Source organism: Camelus dromedarius, chromosome 10, assembly GCF_036321535.1.
Source record: "Camelus dromedarius isolate mCamDro1 chromosome 10, mCamDro1.pat, whole genome shotgun sequence".
In the NCBI taxonomy this organism is placed as follows: domain Eukaryota; kingdom Metazoa; phylum Chordata; class Mammalia; order Artiodactyla; family Camelidae; genus Camelus; species Camelus dromedarius.
Window position 1 is genome coordinate 57778198 of NC_087445.1, and position 24347 is coordinate 57802544.

The 24347-nt window shown below is 45.0% G+C and overlaps 1 protein-coding gene across 7 annotated transcripts in view; it reads left to right on the plus strand.

Moving 5' to 3' along the window:
- PALM2AKAP2 (PALM2 and AKAP2 fusion) overlaps positions 1 to 24347 on the plus strand; it is a 424157-nt gene that overhangs the window by 115716 nt on the left and 284094 nt on the right. For all 7 annotated transcript variants that reach the window (XM_031450167.2, XM_031450169.2, XM_031450170.2 and 4 more), the window contains exon 2: positions 366 to 411. In XM_031450167.2, coding sequence (XP_031306027.1) covers positions 366 to 411 — 46 coding nt within the window. The remainder of the gene's footprint in view (positions 1 to 365; positions 412 to 24347) is intronic.

Below are 24347 nucleotides of genomic sequence, written 5' to 3' on the forward strand. Positions count from 1 at the left end.
GGGCGGAGCGAGGCGCCGAGACGTCAGGGCGGAGAACGAGCGCGGGGCGAGCGCGCCCTCCCGGCGGCTGCCCGCGGCCCACGTCTCCGACTGGCGCGGCCGGCGGCCGGGAGATGCAGAGAGCGGCGGCGCTGGGGCGCAGCCAGGCGGCCCGCCGGGCGGGGGCCAGAGGCTGAGCCGGGCAAGCCAGCCGCGCGCACAGCTCTGCCCGCCACCCCAGAGCGGACCCCTGGCCGACCCTCGGTTCCCCACAAACCAGGCTTCTAGCAAAGCACCCCCTCCCCGGGGTGCCCATCAATTTCCCTGGGTGACTACAGCGTGTGTTTTGTTTTTCTTTCTTTCCTTCCCTGGGTGCCCTTCTCCAGGATGGCAGAGGCGGAATTGCACAAGGAGAGGCTGCAAGCCATAGCAGTAAGTCCACTTTCATTTTATTTTCTTGCTCTATTGTCTGGGGTGGAAGAGGATCCCGAGTGCTTAAGGGCCGTCGACATTCCAGCACAGTAGCCGCAGGACATGTGTTTTGGGGATAAAAGTCTGTCAAGGCTCAGTTACGCTGCTTTTTCTTTTATAGTCTGTAGATGGAAACCCCCAGGGCGCGCTTTGGGCTGGGGATTTGAATGTGGAAGATTGGCTTAGAAATAAGATGCTTGCTACTGGGCTCTGGGAAAGACTAAACAGAAGCATGGGAGGGGCGGGCGAAGGGGGGAATCTCTGGAATATTACCACCCAGGGCTCAGTGGTAGTGGGACTTCAGAGACGGTAGAACCGAAGGAACGGTGACCAGAACCGTGGCTGCCATCCTCTCTGTGGAAGCCGTTAGTCTCCTAAGTGGAAAACCAGCCGTCAGCTCCTCCACTGCCAGCCACGCGGTAGAACCTCCTCCCTGAACCCGGGAGTGCTCATTTCCCCTGTTTTGTTTGATATTGACAAGGGCACCGGCACAAGCCACCACCCTGGAGGGGTCTGGGGGCTTCTTAGAACAACTGGGTCCTGGGAATGATATTCCAAGAGAGCCTCCTTCATAAGGGTGTGGATCATCTGAAAACCTATTTTCAGCGTACAAAGGAGTAACCAGTTTTGGTAAAGTTTATGTGCACTCTCAGAAAAGTGTGCCCATGTGCAGCCTGGGTATAAAAGAGAACTCTAAATTTGCCTAAATTTGAGCAATCCTGCCGCAGTGTTGCCAATGATCCACAGATGTGGTATTTTTACTGGAGCCACCACAGCTGGATTATATATTTCCTTTGCAGATGAGGGAATGATTACTGCTGCTGTATGAAATAATGGCAATTAAAAGAGAAGGCTGTTAACATATTGACATAAAAGAATCTCTAGACAGTTTTCTACCTAAGTACTTTTTCTTTGAGGGGGGAAGGTCCAGGAGTTCCCAGAAACACATAAATTTTGTTGGAGAAATAGTGTGTAATATTTTGGAAGCAAAGTATATTAAAGTGTTTTCAAAATCCTTTGGACGAATTCTTCATTGGGAAGACGCACACAGGCTCCTCTTTTTTAAAGAAGCATTGGATGTGGTCTCCGTGGCTCTGAGACCCTCTTTATCAAAGTCTTCAAATCTGAAATGTCTTGGAGACTTTACAGCTGAAGCGAGAGAGACGTTTGTTGGCAGTGTTGAAGGCTGTGGCATTCTTGCCTATTGGGCAATCTTTGAACTTGGTCCTTAGAACTCAGGAAGGCCTTTTTTTTTTTTTTTCCTTTTCTTTCCCTTTTGCTCTATTCATGTGTATTTTGTTGGTAAGTGAAGTTGTTCATGGTTTCTAGAGTTAGTTGGCCAGGCAGGGTGGCCAGTATGTCATGAACTTGATAAGAAAGGAGATATTCAGTTGTTGGTGCCATGTAGCTGGTGGGTGTTTTATATAAACTGAATAATAGGCTGCTTTAAGCGCCCATGAAGTGGCTGCCCCAGAGAACTTTCAGTTGCTCGCATCGGCTGCTGCTGAAGGCTTCCAACAGTTGTCACATTTTTCTGCCTTTGCATGACCAGCTTGTCTGGATGCCTGAGGAACAGCTGAGCCTCATGAAAGGACTTGCTTTCTGAACACAGGGGCCATCCTTTTCCAAGTGGGGTTGGGTAATCCCAGCAGGGGTTAAGTGGACTTTTGGAAAAGAGCTCGCCAGTCTTTTGGAGTTCTCTTGAGTGCACAAGAAGAATAAACACAAATACTCGTGCCCATTCAGTTGTGGAATTGAGTTTGTCTTGTACCTGGGAAGGTGTGTCGATGGTGGTCGTGAACGAATCAGCCCCGATGAATATAAAATTGTTATTAGTGCACATTTTCTAACAGCAGAATAACTGTGTGTGTTTGTGAGAGAGAGTGAGAGAGCGAGCGAGACAAAGAAAGAGAGTGGATTAAGAGATGGGGTGGGGGAGACTCGTGACTACATCAGTAAAAAAGACTGCATCAGTCTTTGCCGTGCTTTGGTGCCTAGTGCACACTCCCCAAATTTGGCAAATCTTGCCTCTCTCTGCCTCCTTCCTAGGGTTCTCAGGGGACCCTCAGGAGCTCACGAGCTTGCCCCCAGAGCCTAGCCTTCCTGAAACTCTCTGGAGATGCTCAGGAGGAAGATAGTGGTTCCTCACCTCTTCACCAAGTTGGGCTTCTCTCCAAGAGGCAGAGCAGGTTGATGGAGATTCTAGTCTGTAGGATACTGAGAACTCTGGAGTCTGGACCTTGGTTCCTCCATCTGTGAAGAGGGCTCATGAGTCCTACTTCATGGCTGGTTGTAAGGTTTAGCTGTAGTGCTGGTGATGTACCTGCCACGAGGTGGCCAGTAGATGATGTGGAGCCAGAACTTCTGTCTACACAGCTGCCTAGTCCCGTGAGGGTAAGAGGCAACATTTCTGAAGCAGAAAGAGTCTGAACAGCCTTCTTTATCCTTTCCTTTAACTCTGACGGAAGGCCAGGGCTCTGCTCAGCATCAGTTCTGCCAGCCGCTTATATCTGGGTGCAGGGATGTGACTGGAGGAGTCATCCTTCCATTCATCCAGCAGATATTTATAGAGTGTCACCTCTGGGCAGGTATGGGCAACACCAAAAAGTCCCCAGGTTTCAGCCATCAGAAGGAACATCTTACTCTTTGCACACTTAAGTTCTGAAAGGGACAGATGTCCTGAGTTCTACTTGTCACATGATCATCTGTGGGACTTTTCTCCCAAGGGAGTGAAGTACTTAGAAACTCCAGTGCTTTAGTTGAATCTTCCAGTTGAGTCCAGAGACTAATCAATGAAAAAAGATGCATCTCAGCCTATTTCCTGCCCAAAGAAGAGCAAATCCACCCTTGACAAGGGTCTCTCCTCCCAGGTCCTCCTTTCGTCTGTAGGGAGCCTCCCAAAGCTGTCATTTTAGAAGACAGCAAAATGTCTCTGGAGCAGAATGAATGAGTCATAATTCCAGGGAATAACACAGTTGCCATCGGTTGATCATTTTCTATTCAGCAAGGCCCATGTGACATGCTTTAAAAAAAAAACTAAATTGTTAATAGTCTAATATAAACAATGACTGTGTGATAGAGGAGTAGTTTTGCAAATGACACACACCTGGAGCAGGTAAACCAAACGAGGAGTTGTGGGCCAGGTCCCCAGAGAGGAGATGTTTGAGCAAGTCTTGAAGACTGGGTAAAATAAAATGTAAAATAACACAATAACTTCCCAATTAGCAGAAGGTGTTTATTTATTTGTTTGTTGTTAGTCTGTTTATTATTTATTTGGATTAGTTAGTATAAGAAAGGGAAAACCAAAAAGCAGGAAGAAAAATCAGTAACTAAACGTACAAACTCAGTCGTAAGACACGTGCATTTTAACACAGATGATGTCATTTAATCCTAATAAGCTGATGAGGTAGAAACGTCTCTTTACCCATATTTTATAGATAAAGAGCCCAACATGAACAGAGAGTGTCAAAGCCAGGGTTTGAACCCCCACTGCAGGGCACTAGAGCCCTTTTTTTGACTGCTGCCCGGAATTGGTCCCCCCAAGATGGTGGCTGCATCTCTTGCTCGTCCCATGAGCATGTGGTACAGGTGGTCCCAGCAGCCTCAGTGTGAAGGGATGTGGGAGAAGCAGACTGATTTGGTGGCACTGGGAGAGGCTGAGACAAACCAGGAGGCCACATCCTTTTGGGAGTCTTCCAAGCTGGGTTTCAGTGCATGGAAATACCCGATGGATGTTTACCCGAATGAGTAAAATTGCCTTGGGGAAGAAGCCACTGTGTCTCAAAGGAAACCAGCTTTGGGGGAGGATGTTATATCTGCACATCTGAGAGGATGAGAGTTTTCCTCGGGCATGTGTGAAGATAACTGAATGTGACAGAGATGGTCTTGGGCAAAAGCCCAAGGGAGCCATAGAGACAAAGCCTCAGGCCAGTGCCAGGGCCCAACATGAGTGTGTTCATACGTGCTGAGATAGGAGATGCCAGTCGAACTTATGCTCTTTAGGGAGTGTTCTCACTAAGAACACAATCTCTGTGGAATGGTAAAAACTATCTTTGGCATTTGTACAGCACTTATCAATTTACAAAAACCCACTATCTTAATTCTGAGCTGTGCTGGGCAGATCTAATGATCTCCACTCTACGGTTGAGTATACAGAGGTATCCAGGCTCAAACAGTGAGATGTGGAAGGGCTGTATTGAGTCTGGTCTCTCCTAACTCCTGATTCTTCATGTTGGTGACATGTCTAGCCTTGGAGAAGACTCTGATATGGGCTGGAGCTGCCCCTTGGACCCTTCTGAGCTGAGTGGGGAGGAGAGGGGTGAGCCTGTCAGTATGTGGGCCTGGATATGCCTCTGTGGAATCTGCCTTTTTGTGGATTTCACTTTGGGCTCTTTGCCCTCTTAAAATGACTAGATAAAGAAGTTGTGGTATATTTATATAATGGAATACTACTCAGCCATAAAAAAGAATAAAATAATGCCATTTGTAGCAACATGGATGGACCTGGAGCTCTTCATTCTAAGCGAAATAAGCCAGAAAGAGAAAGCAAAATACCATATGATATCACTCATATGTGGAATCTTAAAAAAAAAGAGACACAAATGAACTTATTTATAAAACAGAAACAAGACTCACAGACATAGAAAACACACTTATGGTTACCAGAAGGGGAAGAGGGTGGGAAGAGATGAACTGGAAGTTCGAGATTTGCAAACACTAACTACTATATATACAATAGATAAACAACAAGTTTATACTGTACAGCACGGGGAACTATATTCAATATCTTGTAGTAACTCACAATGAAAAAGAATATGAAACCACATATATGTATGACTGAAACGTTATTCTGTATGCCAGAGATTAACACTGCATTGTAAACTGACTATATTTCAATTAAAAACAAAAACAAAAACAAAGAAAACCTCTCACCCAGAGGGTGCCATCAGCGGGCCTGTGGCTCTCACCTGACACCGTTCTCTGTCCTGAGAAGGCCTGGATGTAGGCGGGTAGCTTAGGCTGGCTCTGGCATTTCCTTGGCTTCCTCTGTCAGTGCTCCTCCTGCCTCAGAGTGATAAAGCCTTGAGTGCCAGAGCTGGAGTGCAGACCAAACACTGCGGAGGCCAGCATCCTGCTCTGATCCAGGCCACTGTGGTCGGCCGGCGTGGCCTGAGCGCGCGTCCTGGCTGCTGTTTGCATGTGATGCAGCCCAGCCCAGCTTCCCAGGCCTGCGAGCCCTCAGAGTTTCTAGAGACACACACCCAAGCCCTAGAGGAACAGAAACTGTGATTCTTGGGGGGCACCATCCCTGTGCATGCCCCCTGTGAACCTCTGTCATTGTCAGGCAGCTGGTAAAGTCCTGGAGAACTGAAGGTCTTGACCATTCGTTATCTTCTTTGACATAAATGATACCCTGCTTCTAAAATTCCAAGTCAAGGCCTCACAAATGCTCAGGACGTTGGTGTGGTGGGAAGGTTTGCCCCAGCTGACTCTGGCAGGGCCGCCCTGCAGATATGTGCCACGGTGAGCCCATTCAGGGTCACTGCCAGGTCTGGGAGAGCCAAGACAGGCTTTACGCAAACATGCCCAAGGGTCATACACCTGTCTGACCATTTATTTGTACCTCAGAGTATTTCAGGGACAAAGAGCAGCTGCTCTGGCTAGTACCCTGTGAAAAAAGCAGTCATCATTTAAAAGGCCAAGCAGGGGGGCTGGTGGGTTATGATTTGTCAACATTTAGAAGAAAACCAGGGCTCAGTGGAGGCCCCTCTACCTTTCTTTGGGGTTACCCAGTGCTTTGGGGACCACTGCTGCTGGTATTTTGAACTACCCACATTTCGTCACTGATTCCTTTTGGGGATGTTGATCAGCTTTCTTGGCAGTAAGAGTTGGTCATCATGGGGTGTGACATTGACTGAGACAGGAAATGCACTTATGCATGGATATGGTGGTCCCCAGTGCTGTTAGTGCCTCGTAGTCTGGTGAGTCTGGATTCTGGTGTCCAAAAGCCTTGGCTCTCTTCCCGGCTTTTCTTTTAGTATCTGTATGATCTTGGTGTCCCTAGTTCCCTCATCCAGAAGATGGGGGTAATGAAGACATCATGGCACTGCTGTGAAGGTTATTTGAGAGATTTCATGGGAAGCAGAGCAAGGGTACGGAAAACACTCAACAGAACTTTTCTGTTTATAACAAGTGAAGCACCAAATCATAACTCATGCATCTTTAAACAAAATGGACACAAACGGTGAAAGATGAATTCTTTTCACTCAACTGGTGAATGGACAAACTGGGAAATTTTATTTTATTTTTTCTATTTTTTTAATTGAAGAAATTTTAGATGAATATAGTAAACCTGAAACTTTGCAATGCAATGCTAATAATAACAATGAAAAGGATTGTCTATAGTGGACAAGAGTTGCTAACTCAAAAGGACCCAGGAGCCAGCATGGAACATAAATGAGTGACACAGACTGAATGGGAAATTGTGAGGACCCGGCGAGCAGACACTACTTCTCAGATGAGACAGTTAATTTATACCAGGTGAAAACGTGGGTCCTCTGTTGTCACATCAACTGACTTTCAAGAGAAGCCAGAAGTCTCCTTTTTTTTTTTTTTTTTCAAATGTGAGCTCTCTCATTTAAAAAAGAGTGGTATAACTAGTTTAAAAGCTTTTGAAAAATTTATGGACACAACAAAATTCCTTTTGGTCAACAGGTCGACCTTTCGTGACCTCCAGATGTAGGTAGAGCTTTGAACTTTACAATGTGCTTTCCTTATGCGTGGACTTCCCTGGATTTCATAAGGATCCTGTGAAGTAGCACTAGTGCCCCTACCCGCCACACACACTGGATCTTTCATAATGTTACAAAATCAGGATGCACTTTCACCAGCGCTGGGTGAGTTTGGTGTCCACATGTTTGGATTATTGGAAAAATAGTGCATATTTGCTGTATCTTTTGATATTAAATGAGCTCTTTGCAATCAGTGGCATTATTGTAACTCAGTATTCCCATCTAGGTAGGTGATTGCTCTCTCAAAATTAACAGAAGAATTTAAAAGACAGCACTTTGGATGTGAGAAATTCCTGTTATCATAGAAGAATCTTTAGGAACAAGATATGCAAACTGAACCAGCACATGTCAACAAGTTGTTTGAGATGATTTTGATTTATTATCAGCCTCAAGAAACAGACAATGGAGGGAGGCCCCGCTGGGCTCAGGGCTCCTCATAATAGCAGCAGCTGCCACTGGGCACAGACTTTTGGCCCAAAAGGTGTAGCACTGTGATTCTCAAATGTCAGTGTGTTAGGATCACCTGCAGTGCTCCTTGAAATGCACGTTGCTGGGTCCCACTCCCAGAGTGTTTGATTCAGTAGATCTGGAATGGGGCCTGAGAATGTGTACTTCTAACAAGTCCCCAGGGTTTGCTGTTCTCAGCTGCAGCTGCTATTCTGGGGAGCACACCCGGAGAACCCCTGGTGAAGAGACAGAAGACCAGGAGTGAAGGGCGATGATGGCCTGGGTCTTGATAAGTGTCACATGTCCACTGTGACACGCCCAGGAGTTTGTGAAGTGTGTATATTTTAAAGAAGTGAAATGGAATAAAATACCAAGTTCAGTCTTCATTAGTGAGCACCTAAACCTAGCTCTGCTGGAAAGTGATGTCACTGTGTTCCTCTTACATCAAGAGACTGGTCAAGAGAAGGTCTTTGTCTGTCTTGGGTACTTGTTTGGGTCTATTTAAATAAAGTGACATTTCTGTCCCAATTGGTCACTTGAAGACACCTGTACAGTACAGTGGGAGCCCCTTTGGGAGCGATACATGATACATATGATGATGTTAGAGATGGAGAAGTCCCATAGCAGAGCAGCCAATCAAGTCTTGTAACAAAGTTCCAGCCCTCAGGCCTGATTCTCAGTGCAGCTGCTTCTCACGTGGGTAACTCTAGTCAGATGCCAGGATGAGCGGCAACTGAGGTTCATTTACTTAACTATGGGTAGTGACTCTCCTGAGCCACTCTGTGTGGTCACAAGTCTGGCCTGTCCTCAGCTTCTCAAAGAGGAGTTTATGTAGTACATGCTTCCTTCATCCTAATTTGTAGCATCCATTGTTTGAACCAACCCTTCATATTCAGATGGATTCAGCCTCCCCTAGACTCTTATCTGTCTTAAAACACAAAGCACAGAGGCCACGCTATGCAGGATGAGATCCAGGAGAACACGGATGGATGGTTGGGTGATGGCCCCCCAGCATGGACACTTCGCTTCCTAGAGGAAAGTTTGCACATGAGCGCTGTGGGTTGGGATGAATACCGCACAGCTGAGACCTATTTCTGGCAGGAAATGCCGGCTGAAACAGAGGTTTGTGTGGGGAGTGCATGTTGGAGCTACATAAGCCCTTGGTTAATTGGTGTGTCAGACTTTTCCATTAGTCTCGAGTTGAATTAAAATCCTCAAAAGGAGATTATTAAATACGCAGAGAGAGAGACAAGCCTATAGTCCATTTACATAATGATTGAACATATATTAAAAATACGGAGTTAGCCTTTAACTCTAATATTGATGCTCCCATGGCATCCTTTGAGTTTAGCTAGGAGAAAGGAATAGGGAACCTGGAACCTTTCCTTTGCATAAAAATGGAAGGGGGAAGAAAAGCCATATGCGCCCCCAAGATAAAAGCCCTTGCTGTTGCTGCAAAGGCTGTGAACCAGATCTCAGAACACATCTTCCCCCTCATCATTTCCCCTCTGGCAGCCTGTTTCATTATCCTGCAGGCTTCCAGGCTCTTGAAGGCCTGTGCGCCACCAAAATGTCTTCAAGGCATTTGTAAAACCTGCCCTTACTCTTTTGCTGAATTACACTGATTTACTTACTATTCTAGGTGGGTGGGATTCCCCCCCCCCACTCCACCCGCCTCTTCTAAATTATAACCAGTCATCTGAGGATTCACTTTATTTTTAAATTCAGGGTTGAAACTTAAAACTTTGAGGGTTATAAAAAAAATGTTATTCTTAAGAGAAAAACATATGCTTGAAAACTTAACCCCTTTGGTGGTAGCCAGGGGATCCTCTTTCTCTGAGTTTGAGGAATAATATCAACAATTTTGAGGCCAGTAAATACCACATGGGGCTATAGGATTGGGGCAACTGTGATAGATGCATGTCCCACATGTGATGAAGAAGCCGGAGTCTGAGAGAGGTGCCTCTTGTCCAAGAGGCATGGAGTCAGTCCAGTGGCTCCCCTGGCTCCTGGTTCATCTTAGATACTGAGTTTCTATTGCCTGACTTGTCACCTTGGGTTAATAATACTTGCCACCTCTAATGGGATGGGAAGTGGTTCAAAAATTTCCTCACCCCAGTGGCACTGTGAGACATGTAAGATCTTAAGATCTGAAAAGTGGAAAAGAGTGTAGGGGTTCCTCAAGAAATTAAAAGTAGAACTACCATGTGATCCAGCAATCCCACTTCTGGGTACATATCTAAAGGAAATAAAATCACTATCATGGAGAAATGCCTGCACTCCTGTGTTCATTGCAGCATTATTCACAGTAGCTAAGATGAGAAAACAACCTAAGTGTCCCTTGACAGATGAATGGATAAAGAAAACATGGTACATATAGAGTGGAATATTACTCAGCCTTTAAAAAGAAGGCTGTTTATGACGACGTGGATGGAACCTTGAAGGCATTCTGCTAAGTGAAAAAAGCCAAGACACAGAAGGATTATTACCTATAATCTCACTTACATGTGGAATCTGAAAAACAAAAACATTGAGCTTATAGTAACAGAGGAAAATGATGGTTACCAGAGGCTGGGAGGAGGGGGAAAAGGAGAGATGTTGCCCAAAGGGCACAACTTTCAGTTATAAGTTGAGTAAGTTCTGGACCTAAGGTACAGCCTGGTGACTAGAGTTAATAATACTACATTATAGACTTGAAATCTGCTAAGAGAGTAGATCCCATCCCCTACACACAAATGGAAACTCTGAAGTGATGGATTTGTGAATGAGCTTGATTGTGATAATGATCTCACATTATCTATGTATATCAAAACATCATGTTGTACACCATAAATATTTGCAATTTTGGTTTGTTAGTTATGCCTTAAAACTGGGGAAAAAATTGGTCAATAAAAAAAAAAAGACCTGAAAAAGTTTGAAGCTAACATGAGCGGCCTGGAAAGGAAATCCTGCTTATTTGGGCAAGCAGAAAGCTAAAGGTAGTGATGAGTCCATCATTGGAGTGCCCGTTGTTCTTTTCCAGGTCGTTTGTAGGCAGCCTTGTTCATCAGCAGTGAAGTCTGAGCATTTGTGTTCAGAATTTGGTGCCATTCATCCAGTGAAACTCGCCACCAAAGCCAAAGGATGTCTAACAGTAGTCTAGCAGGGATAGGTCAGAAGGCAGGGTGGGCCCTGGAGGCTGGCTGCAGAATATACTCTCTGATTCTGCCAACTCCTAGAAATAAGACTCTAGGAGCCTGATCACCCCGCATCCTCACTCACACCAGGGTGAGATGATAGATGTCCCATCAGCACTGGATCTGAAGGCGACGATGAAGAGAGCGCACCAGCCCTGACAACACAGAGAGGTGGAGGCAAAGGTGAAAGTAATTTCAGTGGCTCAGTGACCCCCTCTCTCCCCGTCCTCCACCATCCTCGCTCTATCTTGGTGTGTCACTGCTGCTGCCTTCAGAGGATTCCAGCTCTCCATCTGCCCTGGGTCCACCCAGAAAAGCTAGAAGCAGAAGGGCTGAGCAGTGGAGGGAACAGGAGGGGCACGTCTCCCCTCTAGGGAGACAGGACACCCCAGGGCTCAGAAAGCAAGTCAAAGATGGCAACTTCATCCTGTCGCTTTCTTTTAGGGAGAAAGAGGGAGGGTCTCCCTGTTCCTGAGAGTTTCCCATGTGCCAGAGACCCTGATGAGTGCCTTATATTAGGTGTTCAAAACCCAGATATGCACAGGTGCCAGGTCGACATGGTGGCTGAGCTGGTGGAACTGTGATGACCAGGAGGGGTCTCCGCTGTGGGGGCAGACAGCCCTCGGGTCCAGCTAATTGGTGCTTCGTGGGACTGCAAGTCTGGAATCTCCTTTTTCAAGAGCACTTGGAAATCCAGCTTTTGAAGAAAGCCTGTTGATATAAATGTTCACAACCCTTGAAACACTGTGTGGGCTAAGCCAAACCCAGTGAGATTTTAACCCAGTGTGGGCTGGATTCATTCCTCACCCCCACCCCCTCCCACCCCCAGCCTGGGCCCTCAGTTTCCCACTTCTGCCTTTCACAGGATATTTAATTGTAAAGCCAGTAGTATGCAGAGGTGGTAGGGTGATAGTGTTATAGCCTGAAGCTAAGTCGGATGTAGATTTGTTCATGCATGTGGGGCAAATTGGTGGGCGGGCCTGCCGGAAGCCCATCGAGGGTCCTCTGGATTGGGGGGAACCTTATAGGAAAACCAAAACCTTAAGAAGGATTCCTTCTTAAGTCAATTCCCTATCCAGTAGGCTGGAGGAACTCATGAATTCTCTGTGCGAAGTAACAACTGAAACCACTCTTTAAAAAAAAAAATTAACATAGAGCAAAAGTAATCTTTTCAATGTACACTTCTCTGAGTTTTGTAACATACAGATTTCGGTCTTTTTAGCTTTTTTGGATAGAGGGGCAGTAATTAGGTTCATTTACTTATTTAATTTTTTTTTTTAATGGAGGTACTGGGGATTGAATCCAGGACCTCATGCATGCTAAGCACATCCTCTACTGCTGAGCTGAGCTATACCCTCCCTCCTATAATGTGTAGATTGGTGTAACCACCAGTACCCTGAAGATACAGAACAGTCCATCAGCATCCAGAACTCCCCCAGGAAGCACTGGGGGTTTTTTTGTTTTGTTTTGTTTTGTGGTTTTTTTTTTTTTTTTTTTTTTTGAGTATTGTTGACTTACAGTGTTGTGTTGGTTTCTGGTATACACTGTTTTTTACACTCTTTATGCACTGGACTGTAAGTGGTTCTCCTTGGCCCCACCTTGCACCCTGACTTTAAGGATTCTGAAACCACTTAGGGGTGAGAGGGTTAACCAGAAAAGGAAACTGGGGTTCCCAGTCTTTGGTGGGTAACTCTTTCATAAGGAATGCCCTTCCTCTACCTATAACAAATTCTTGCTTTTCCCCAATAATACCTTCCGCTCCAGCCCGCCTCCTTTGTTCACTCTCCTCTACTAGAGTTATCACATTTAGAAACTAAAAGTATAGGATGCCCAGTCATTGCAATGAGACACACTTTTCCAACAGCATTATTACTCTTTGGGTTTTTTAAATTGAAGTAGAGTTGATTTACAATGTTGTGTTAATTTCTGGTGTACAGCATAGTCATTCAGTTACACATGAATATATTCCTTTTCATATTCTTTTTCATTATAGGCTATTGCAAGGTATTGAATATAGTTCCCTGTGCTGTACAGAAGAAACTTGTTGTTTATCTATTTTATTGATAGTAGTTAGTATGTGCAAATCCCGAACTCCCAGTTTATCCCTCCCAACCCTGTTTCTTCCCTGGTAACCATAAGTGTGTTTTCTCTGCCTGTGAGTTTGTCTCTGTTTTGTAAATAAATTCATATATGTCCTTTTTTTACGATCCCACATGTGAATGATATCATATGGTATTTTTCTCTCTTCTTTCTAGCTTATTTCACTTATGCATGGGACACACTTTTATAGTAAAAAATTATTTGTTGTTTATCTGAAATTCAGATTTGACTGGGTGTCCAGTATTTTATCTGGTGAGCTCATCCCCTTCATGTACATGCTGAATTCACAACTGAGTCCAGAAGCCACTTTCTCTAGGTCTGTGTTTCACTCTTTCATCATGAGTGTGAAAATACTCATTTAGTTTTAAAACAGTAATATGTTTGTGAGGAGCTGGGCATGTATTGGAAATCCAAGAGTGCCTCAACAATACATTAATGTGTTTTCAAGAAACCCACTAGACATATCCTTTTTGGAGAATAAGAGATGGGCTAATGTGTGTTGGAGGCAGGAAGACAACTAGATTTCAGAAATTGGTACATTTCCCAGTCCCCCTCCACCCCACTCCCTTGGCCCAACCTTTGGATAATACAAAACTCCAAAGACTAAACAAAGAGATTGTTCACACTGGATGATTTTGAAAATATCACTGGAATGCTAGCCTTCAGCAAGACATATATCTTATATGGCATTGAGCAAGATGGGGCCTTGTGGTGTGTTGTCCATGAGTCATGTGGTAGTCATTCCCAGCCCGGATATTTTGGTTAAGAATGCTGTGATGGTTGATTTATTTCTCTCATTTGCTTGTTTTTTCATTGATCAGTTTTACGAGTGTGATTTCAGAGTCACAATGAGACAAGAAGGAACATCAGTTTTATCTAGTACCTTCAGAATGAAGAACCAATGGAAATCCCAATTTTCTGTCTAGACCAAAGATCAGCACACAATGGTCATGGGCCAGATCTGGCCTACAGCCCTCTTTTCATAGGCCTGTGAGCAATACGTGGTTATGACATTTGTAAATGGTTGGAAATTTAAAAAAATATATATTTCATGACGTGAAAATTATGTGAACTTCAGATTTCAGTGTCCACACAAAGTTTTATTAGAACACAGCCATCCCCATTCATTTAGGCGTGGTCTAACTTCATGCTACAACAGAATTGAGAAGTTCTAACAGAGACCATGTGACCCTGCAAAGCCTAAAATATTGACTCTCTGACCCTTTGTAGAAAAACTTGACTGACTCCTGCTCTAGACTACATGTTTTCTGTAGTTGTATTTGCCATGAAGGCTCTGGGAATCTTCTAGCTAAAAGAAGTGACTGTTGTCCGTTTGCTGGCAGTTCAGAACCATAAAGCACCTCAGACACCCTTTTCATTCTTTTTTTGGGCTCCTCTGCTGAGACGCTTAGATTTACTGAAGTGTTCACCTGTTGAGTTTTACTAGTCTAGAATTTTCTTGTGACATCCTTGCTCTCCAAACCAACTACGTGTTTTCTTTTGAAAACTAGGAAATCTGGTCTCTTCAAGGTAAACAGTTTGGCCTATCTGAAAATAAGTGATGACACTTAAAACCATTTTTGTCCATTGACAGGGGCTGTGAGGGCAGAGGAAAAACACTGGTGATTCTCCAGATCGTTTGTCTTTCTCCCCAGAAATTGCCAGAAGCTGCCTTCTGTGCTCCTTGAGGATTTTAAGGGTGAAATGTCAGAATGGGAGTCAGAGAACACACCCAGCACATTCCCTGAGTCCCAACAGAAAGCCAGGGGGAAGTGGCTTCTGACCTGCTGCCCTGTCATTCATTAGCCTCCTCGGTCAGTTACCTCCTGGAAGCCATAGGGCAGTGGCTTCATTTGCAAATGAAGTGATTGTTGGGTGAAAGCTCTGATGGTCCCGGGGTAGCAGAGTCCACTCTGACCTCCCTGAATCATCAAGTGTTTCCTTTCTGCCCTCTTCTCTCTATTGTCCAGAAGGGTCAGCTGCAATTTTTGAGTCTTGTCGGCCTGGAAATTTCCAAAGGGACTTTGGTGCCTTAGTAAATATTTTCAAATTGCCCAAGGTTCGGGAAGATAGCAGGGCCGTCATTGTGCAATCAGGTTTGGAAAGCAATGGCTGCAGTTCTGGGGCAGCCATGTGAACATGCTGGAGCAGGCAGTGCTGTGGACACACCGTGGTTCCTCACTCTGCCAGTTGATGGCTTTGGCCAGACCCTGAAATTCTCTACCCAGGCTACTTCCGAGCAGCTGCTGGGAGAATACTTGACAAGTTGGAGCAGATAATTCTTTGCCATGGGGAGCTGTCCTGTGCAATGTGTAATGTTTAGCAGTATCCCTGGTCTCTATCCAGTAGATGCTGGTAGCATTGCCTGTGCTCCGTCGTGACAATCAAAAGTGTCTCCAGACATTGCCAGATGTTCACTGGGGGACAAAATAAACCCTTTGAGAACCACTGATGTAGTATACTGTAAGGGTTATGGGACCAAATGTATTTCCCATACTTTCAGTGCTAGAGATTCATTGCTTTGAGCTGTTACTTACACCCTTAGGGATTCATTCCTTTAAGCCTTAAAGGCCTTTTTAAAATTTTCCAGAATCTCCCATGAAAATATAAGTTTCTCACATAGGGTAAAACCCGAAGCCTGGGAGGACAAATAGTTTTCACCTCTTGTGTCAACTGACTGTCTGGGAAGATGTCTGAGGCTGCATTTGGGTTTGAGGGAAAGAACGGTGTAATAGATCAGAATTGTCTTTTATATGCAGAAGGTAGGGGAGCTGCCTTTTGTGTGTAAGGAGCCTTCTTATTACCTACTATCTGCAGAGATTCATCAGTCAGGCCTTCGTTTAGGGTCATAACTGCTCCCGGGGGCACCGTTCACAGGTGGTCACTATGGCTTCATGAATTCGTTAGGGCAATTTTCCAGCAGGTGCCAGAAAGGTGTCTTGAGGGAGAGGTGTCTTTTCTAGATCCCGCAGAGCTGCCCTGTGGGCTGGTGGAGGTGCTGTTGTTGGCTTTGATGGGAATAAGCAGCAGGAAGTAACACAAGAAAGGGAGGGAGAGAGGGAATTCCCGTCTGCCTCCCTCTTGATTATAAGCTCCAAGAGGACAGGGACAGTGTCATTTTCATCATGGCCCCTTTGCTGCCTTCCACGGTACATTTTGTGTAGTGCCAAAGCCTGTTCAGTGACTTTAAGCAGGGTTCTTAGCCTGTTCTGTGTCTTGGACCCCTGCACAGTCTTGTGGACTCAGACTAATGCTTCAGTGCACAAAATAAAATACATAGGATTAAAAAGATGACTGATTATGTTGAAATATAAGCAGCACAATATTAGAAAATTGCGATAAATAACCCCTATGCTCCTCTATGGAAAAGACTCTAGTGGCGTTTCCAGTACGTACTCCCATTTCCAGTTACTGATGAACATAAGTGATGCGTCACGTTATCTCCAACAACTCTAACGTGATATGAAAACACCTGTGATTTCTACTCATGACAAGCCACAGGTGCTAAGGATATTTCTGAGCTTGTGCTTATGTTTGTAACTGAAGGTGATGCTAACTTTCAGCTAGAGGTTAGTGCAAATAGCCTTTAACTGGCTGCCCTGAGTTCTGACTCATCCCTGGACTTACTGGGTTCTTCCTGAACTAGGCTTCTGCTTAAAAACTCCCTCCATCCCTTCCCCTGTTGCTACCCCAGCCTCCTTCTTGAGACTCTGCCCTAGCAAATTTCTCCAGGTTCCTTTTTCCACACTCCTTTCCATCTAAATTCTCCCAGCTGGGTGGCGTCTTTTGTCTTCTATTGAAGTTTGCACTCAGCTTAGCAAGAGAAGGGAAGTATCCAGCCCCAGCTCAGGGTTCCCGAGCTTAAGAGGAGAGAGAGAAGTGGGCGCATCCTGGATGCCAGGTGAATGCTTGTTGCTCTGCCCACTTTATCCTTTTTATCTGGGGCTGCTATTGGATGCTTGGACTGTGTCCACTAAAAAAAAAAAAATGTATATTACACAACCTAAAAGTTGAGAATTATGTTTTATTCAGCAGCCTGACTGAGGACTACAGCCCAGGATGGCAGCCTCTGAGATCACTCTGAGGGACTGTTCCAAAGAGGTAAGGGAGGACCCAGGACATATAGGAGTTTTTGCTGAAAAAAAAATGTAGTCCAACATAAAAAGATGACTGCTAATCACAAAAAACAGACATCTCAAGTTAATGATTTTAGTGTGTTCTATGTATATGGGAAGATGGAAGCGTCTGGGCTCATTGAAATTATTCTTTTGATGTGCATCTTAACTGCTGAGGGTCATTATCCTGTTTTTCTCCATCCTGGACTCCCCTCCGGGCACAGCGTTGGGGCTGCTGCTGTGGCTGATGGCTTGGTGGCAGGGAACATTGTTGTTTACTGGAATGGCAGGGAACATTTCTTTGTTGACTGAAATGGCAGGTGACTTTTTTTTTTTTCTGTCCACAACTGTGCTTGAGCTCAGTCCACTTTTGATGCCTCCCTTCTGAGTGGAGAGCAGCTTTCAGTCTGATTCGCCCCATTCCTGGAGGTTGACCAAGGGAGATTTTGAGATCTTCTCCCTCGGGAGGAGAGAGGGCTGGACACCCACTGTGACCTCAGAAGCAGCAGTGAGTAGTGTGAACCGTAGGACCTTTGACTGACAGTGACCCCAGTGCATGCATCTGCCATGAGCATCTGGGCAGAAGCCGTCCCCATCCTCCCTGCCTACCTGGCAGTGGACCGCCTGGGCAGGGATGGGCAGGCGAACCAAGAGCCTGGGGAGTGATTATGGCTATGATGAAATTTCCAAATAAGTAAATAAAAACAGGCCATCTCTAATTAATTTCCTCTGATGTTAGGTCACCAGGTTCCACAATGCCCCGGGTGGACTTAGTGGGTGTGTTTTTCACCAAATGCCCACATCAGTGTTCTCCCCAGTTTGGACTGTTGGCGGCTTCCAAAGCTGTTTTCCCCCTTGTTGTTATAAAGATTCTGTACTTGTTTCTTAGGGCTGTCATAACAAAGGACCACAAACACAATGGAAATATATGTCTCACAGTTCTGGAGGCTGGAAGTCCCAGGTCAGGGTATCAGTGGGATGGTTTTGTCTGAGGGCTGGGAGCGAAGGATCTGGCCCAGGCCTCTCTCCTTGAATTGTAGCTGGATGGCTTCTCCCTGTGGCTCTTCATCTGGTCTCCTGTGTGTGTCCGTCTGTGTCCAAATTTCCCCTTTTCATAAGGATACCCGTCTTACTAGATTAGGCCCCACCCTGATGACATAATTTTAATTTGATTGCCTCTGTAAAGACCCTGTTTCCATGCTGGAGAAGGTGTGGAGAAAAGGGAACCCTCCTACACTGTTGGTGGGAATGCAGTTTGGTGCAGCCATTATGGAGAACAGTATGGAGATTCCCTAAAAAACTGAAAATAGACTTACCATATGATCCAGCAATCCAATGCCTGGGCATATATCTAGAGGGAACTCTAATTTGAAAAGACACATGCACTCCAATGTTCAAAGCAGCACTATTTGCAACAGTTAAGACATGGAAACAACTTAAAAGTTCATTGACGGATGTCTGGATAAAGAAGTTGTGGTGGTATTTATATAATGGAATACTATTCAGCCATAAAAAAGAATTGAATAATGCCATTTGCAGCAACATAGGTGGAACTGGAGATTGTCATTCAAAGTGAAGTAAGTTAGAAAGAGAAAGATAAATACCGTAAGATATCACTCATATGTGGAATCTAAAAAAAAAAAGGCACAAGTGAACTTACTTACAAAACAGAAAGAAACTCACAGACATAGCAAATAAACATGATTACCAAGGGTAAAGGGGATGGGAAGGGATAAATTAGGAGTTGGAGATTTGCAGATACTAACTACTGTATGTAAAATAGAGAAACAACAAGGTCCTACTGTATAGCACAGGAAACTATATTCAATATCTTGTAGTAACCTATAATGAAAAAGAATATGAAAACAAATATATGTATATGTATGACTGAAACATTATGCTGTATACCAGAAATTGACACATTATAAACTGACTGTACTTCAATTTAAAAAAATACCCCCCCCCCAAAAATACCCTATTTCCAAATAAGGTCACATTCTGAGGTACTAGGGGTTAGGACTTCAGTATACCCTCTATGGAGGGATGCAGTTCAACCCATAGCAGGACAGCCATTGGCACCCTACCTTGCCTCTGACGATGGCAGTAGATATTGTGTCCCAAGGGAAATGGCCCAGGGACTCAGAAGTAGTGGGCGCCACTTGCCGTGGATGCCTTAAACCCCTTGTCACACTCATGACTTCTTTTTAGCACCCAGGACCCTCAGTGTCCCCTAACCCTCCATCTCCAGTCAAAGCCTTTTATCTGGAAAAGCCCAAAACAGCATTTCACACGAAGGCGTAATAAAGAAAGCTTAAACATCCCCTCCCCTGAAAGCCAGTTAAAAACAGAGGGCAGAACTGCAGACGGCATCCCAGAGCTCCCGGTGTCAACTCAGCCATCATCAGGGCTGTCTGTGTTTTGCTCCCTGGACTGTCCCCCTATTCACCACTGCTAATGACCAAAACATACTTGGTAGATTCTTGGCTATTTAGAGTTTACAGCATTCTGTCACTTTCATTATCTTGTTGGGGGCATCAGAGAGCAGGACAAGTAGTTTTTTCTACATTTCATTTCAGAGAAAACAGAAGCTCAGCTAAGGAGCTGGTCCAAGCTGACACAGGGCTACAGCATCCGCGTCTCTCTGCCAGATCTTTCCGCTACCTCCAACACACCCGCCCTGTCGGCCCCCATCTCTCCTCTGGGTCCCCACAGTGTGGTCCATGCAGCCTGAATCTCATAGGCTCACTGAGCCTCTTGATCTACCCCAGAACCCAATCCGCCCCCCTCCTGTCTCCCCTAGAGGCAAAAAGTCGCCTAGACCTGGTAACAGTGGCCGCACTGAGTGTATTCTTTGTTCTGAGTTCCAGGCCAAAGGGGCAGTGTGGGCAAAGGCACAAGGCTTGTAAAGGAACAGAGCAGCCTCAGGAGATGACAAGGAGTTGGGTGTGGCTGGAGCACGTCCTGAAGTGATGCCAGAAGGGCAGGGGACTCTGGGTCACAGGAGGCCAGGTGGGCCAGGTAGGGGGGCCAGGCCATGAGGTTGGTTGGCAGAGCCACTGAGGAGCCTGGTTAATCAGAGACTGCTCCGCTGGCGGAGTGGAGACAGGACGGGGCAGGGCACTGCTCCCCGAGGGCCCGCCCAGCGCCCCATCGCTGTCTGCGCTGGTAAATTCCTGAAGGCTTCTGAGGCGGCCTCTCTGTTCCTTTCGTGCAGGGGTCACCTTTAGCTTTTGCAATCGCTTAAATCATGCCCTTTATCCTGAAACCCAGAAGCATCTCAACCAACTTCAGCTGAAAGCCTTATTGCCGATGGAAGCCAGTTTCAAGTTGGAATGTGGAGGCTATTTCTGGACCCTGTGACATCCTGTTCAACTTTCAGAGGAGCCTGGGAATGAAGGGGTGACTCAGGCTGTGAGCTTATTTTTAGGGAAAGCTGAGAATTCAGTCTGGAGCCACTCAGAGTCCTCGGTGCCCGCCAGCGCAGAGGTGCTATTGGTGGAAAGACTGCTGAGCAGAAATGCTGCATTTATCATCAGCTGAATGTTACTCAGTGCCTCCTACACACCAGTGTGAGGTTTATTGATTTGAAAACAAGATGGGAATCAACGTAAACAAACCTTTGAGTCAGTGGAGCCATTTTAGGGTATTTACTTTTGCGAACTAACTTTAGGGCTAAAGGACTAATATCATATGAGTTTCTGTTTATTGGGCCTTTAATATGTACGACATATTTTGCTTTGCAAAAATTTAATGACGGAGAAGGGGTGTAGCTCAGTGGTAGAGCACGTGCTTAGCATGCACAAGGTCTTGGGTTCAATCCCCAGTATCTTTCATTTAAAAAAATATTTTTAATGGGAACATCAGTCCTCTGTTAGAGGAATGGTATTGTTATCACCATTTTAATGGGCATGGAAATGTTCACTTGGGGAGGTTAAACATTATCCTAAGAAAAATTTGAATTTGAATTGAATTGAATTTGAACTCAGATCTGGCTCCAAAACCCATTCAAATGACCACTCCAGGTTTGGCAAATTCATGGCTCGCATGCTGCCTCTCTTTGGTCCTGTGTATCACTAATTGGTCATAGGATTATTGCCCGCTCAGCTCAGATTCGGCCTCAGGATCCTTCTCAACACAGTGCTCGAAGTAGCTACTGCAGCCAACTGAGCAGCATTAGTACTTGAGATAAAGCCCATCTGTCATTTGTATTTTATCTTTGTTTTTGCTCAAAATGGAGCCTTTAAGTCTGGAGAATTTGTTTGTTATTGTTAATTTCTACAGGTCTATTTATAACCTTTTATTTCCTACACACTTGTAAGCAATGAAACATTCATCACAGTTTCCTTTGACAGTCAGTGGAGACTCTGTATTCTTGAATAGGGGCTTCTTACTGCCTTCAAGGGAAAAAAATGACATTTTAGGACCCAGAGCCTCGATTAGACAATGGGTTTGTGTGTGGATGTCTGCAGTGATGAGCAGGAGATAGAGAATGAGCCTTAAGAACTCAGGCCTTTTATAGCAGGAAACTTTCAAATAGCCTCATCTGATGAATTACAGCGGGATGGTGTGGCGGGATGGGCGGGTGTGCTGGGCAGGCTAAGAAAGCACGATGATGGGGCAGACACTGGGGGAACAGACTCTGCTTCAGTTGCCGTGAAAAATGTCACCTCGGCAGGCAAGCCTGTGGTCCTAGAAGTAGAGAAGCAGTTGGAGCTCGAGGTCCCAGTGGGGAGAAAGGAGCTCCTTAAAAATAATCTCAGACAAGAGAAAGGGGATGAGAACCCCCAGGATGGTTTCCAAGGGAGAGTCTAGGACCCAGCCATGCAGCAGGATGAGAAACCAATCCATCCAGTGGGAAGTTCTTGGTCAAGATCTAAAACTGGAACATCAAGAAATCATCACAGACATGTATTACTTCAAAATGTGGAGGCCACCATGATTGCTTCAAGATCCCAGAGAATGGAGCTGAAACGAGGTTGAGCAGCTGAAACAGACGGAAGGTAGGATATGTGGGTCATCAATACAGGGTACGTTCAATAAAAATAAACCCTTTTTGAACCCACCTATGCTGCTGGTGGGAATGCAGTTTGGTGCAGCCACCGTGGAAAACAGTATGGAGATTCCTCAAAAGACTAGGAATAGACTTACCGTATGACCCAGAAGTCCCACTCTTGGACATATATCCAGAAGGAACCCTATTTCAAAATGACACCTGCACCCCAGTGTTCATAGCAGCACTATTTACAATAGCCAAGACATGAAACAGCCTAAATGTCCGTCAACAGATGACTGGATAAAGAAGAAGTGGTATATTTATACAATGGAATACTATTCAGCCATAAGAATGATAACATAATGCCATTTGCAGCAACATGGATGTTCCTGGAGAATGTCATTCTGAAGTAAGTAAGCCAGAAAGAGATAGAAAAATACCATATGAGATCGCTCATATGTGGAATCTAAAAAAAAAAATAAATAAATGAATACAAAACAGAAACAGACTCATAGACATAGAATACAAACTTGTGGTTGCCAAGGGGATGGGGAGTGGGAAGTGACAGACTGGGATTTCAAAATGTAGAACAGATAAACAAGATTATACTATATAGCACAGGAAAATATATACAAGATCTTATAGCTCACAGCAAAAAAAAAAAGTGACATGAATATATGTATGTTCATGTATAACTGAAAAATTGTGCTCTACACTGGAATTTGACACAACATTGTAAAATGACTATAACTCAATAAAAAAATGTTTAAAAAAAAGAACAAATTAGCAAATGTTAACCACTATATATAAAAACAGATAAAACCCACATTTCTTCTGTATAGCAGAAGTAACTATATTCAATATATTGTAGTAACCTTTAATGAAAAAGTATATGAAAGCAAATATATGTATGTATATGCATGACTGAAGCATTATACTGTGCACTGGAAACTGACACACTGTAACTAACTGTACTTCAATCAAAAATTTAAAGTAAATAAATAAATAAAAGAAAAAAATAAACCCTTTTTGCTTTCCTTAAAAAAAAAGAAAAATCAAGCTTAGGCCAGTAGCCCCTGGAGGCCTGTTGTCAGGGTGCAGGATCTCAGCCACAGGCCTGGGCTTCTGGGCCAGGGCTCCAAGCCCCAGGAATGGGATGGATAAGAGTGTGGCTAGACTCATCTGAAAGCTGATTATCAGAACTGAGGCAGGAGGTCAGGGCAGAGCTGGAATCAAAATGTTGATGCCCAGACTAGATCCCCCTGCTGATTTCATCTGGTTGAGTCTTATTTTCTGGGTGTCTATGTGATGCAAGCTTGGGGGACTCTCAGGATCATTTGGATCCAAGCCAGAAAGAAGGCTACCTTGGAGATGGATTTACTTCTCCTCCCGAGACACTGGTGACTTGCCAAGCAGGGATCGGAGACCCGGAAGTCTTCACAAAGCTCTACAACTAGACACACTCCATCCAGTCCTCTCATCAGCTCAACAGCTGGGTGTGGATGCTGATGGGACCATGGTGTGTCCATGAGCTGTGTGGGATGGATGCAAAAGGCATAAAAGCAACTTAGTGTCAACGTGAGGAAGTGGGTACCGCAGGCCTAATCCCCATCCCGCACCCTGCTGCCCTGTCCCGTGGCAAACACTGCGTGAAGAGGAGATGGAGACAGTGGCTTGGAATTCAGGTCCAGTTTGATTTGCTTTATGCATTTGATGAGTATGTGCACCTTGAGAGTTAAGAAGTAGATGAGATTAATGGATGTCTAAATGAAGGCCATATACACACTCTTGGAGCTTGGAAGCCCCATGGCTGTGTCCTGGTCCAGGCCCAGAGAATCCAAAGAAAATCAAAGACTGTCACATAAAGTAACTGTCTGGCCTCCTTAAAGCCCCACGTATTTCCAGGCAGCTCCAGAAAAAGAGCTCGCAGCCTAGCTCTGACAGCTGAATTAGATGGCTGACTTGGGGCACGGCTGCTGCCAGAAACACTTGGATTGTTTCCCCAGGGAGGCTTCAGGATGCAGCCAAGTTTCCTGCTTTATCCCTAGTTTAAGCAGAAATCTTCACCTGGCTGGGTGTGACGTCTGTGTCACTTCATCACTGGAGAAAAGGCACTACAACCTCCTGCAGTTTCTTTCATGAGATGGAGCCTGGCATCAAGGAAACAAGACAGTCAGCATGGCATCACAGCGCATCCGAAATGGTGTCATCTACATACTTTGATTGTATTTAAAAATTCAGTTTACACACAATTGGAGTGCAGTTAATTAGCTCG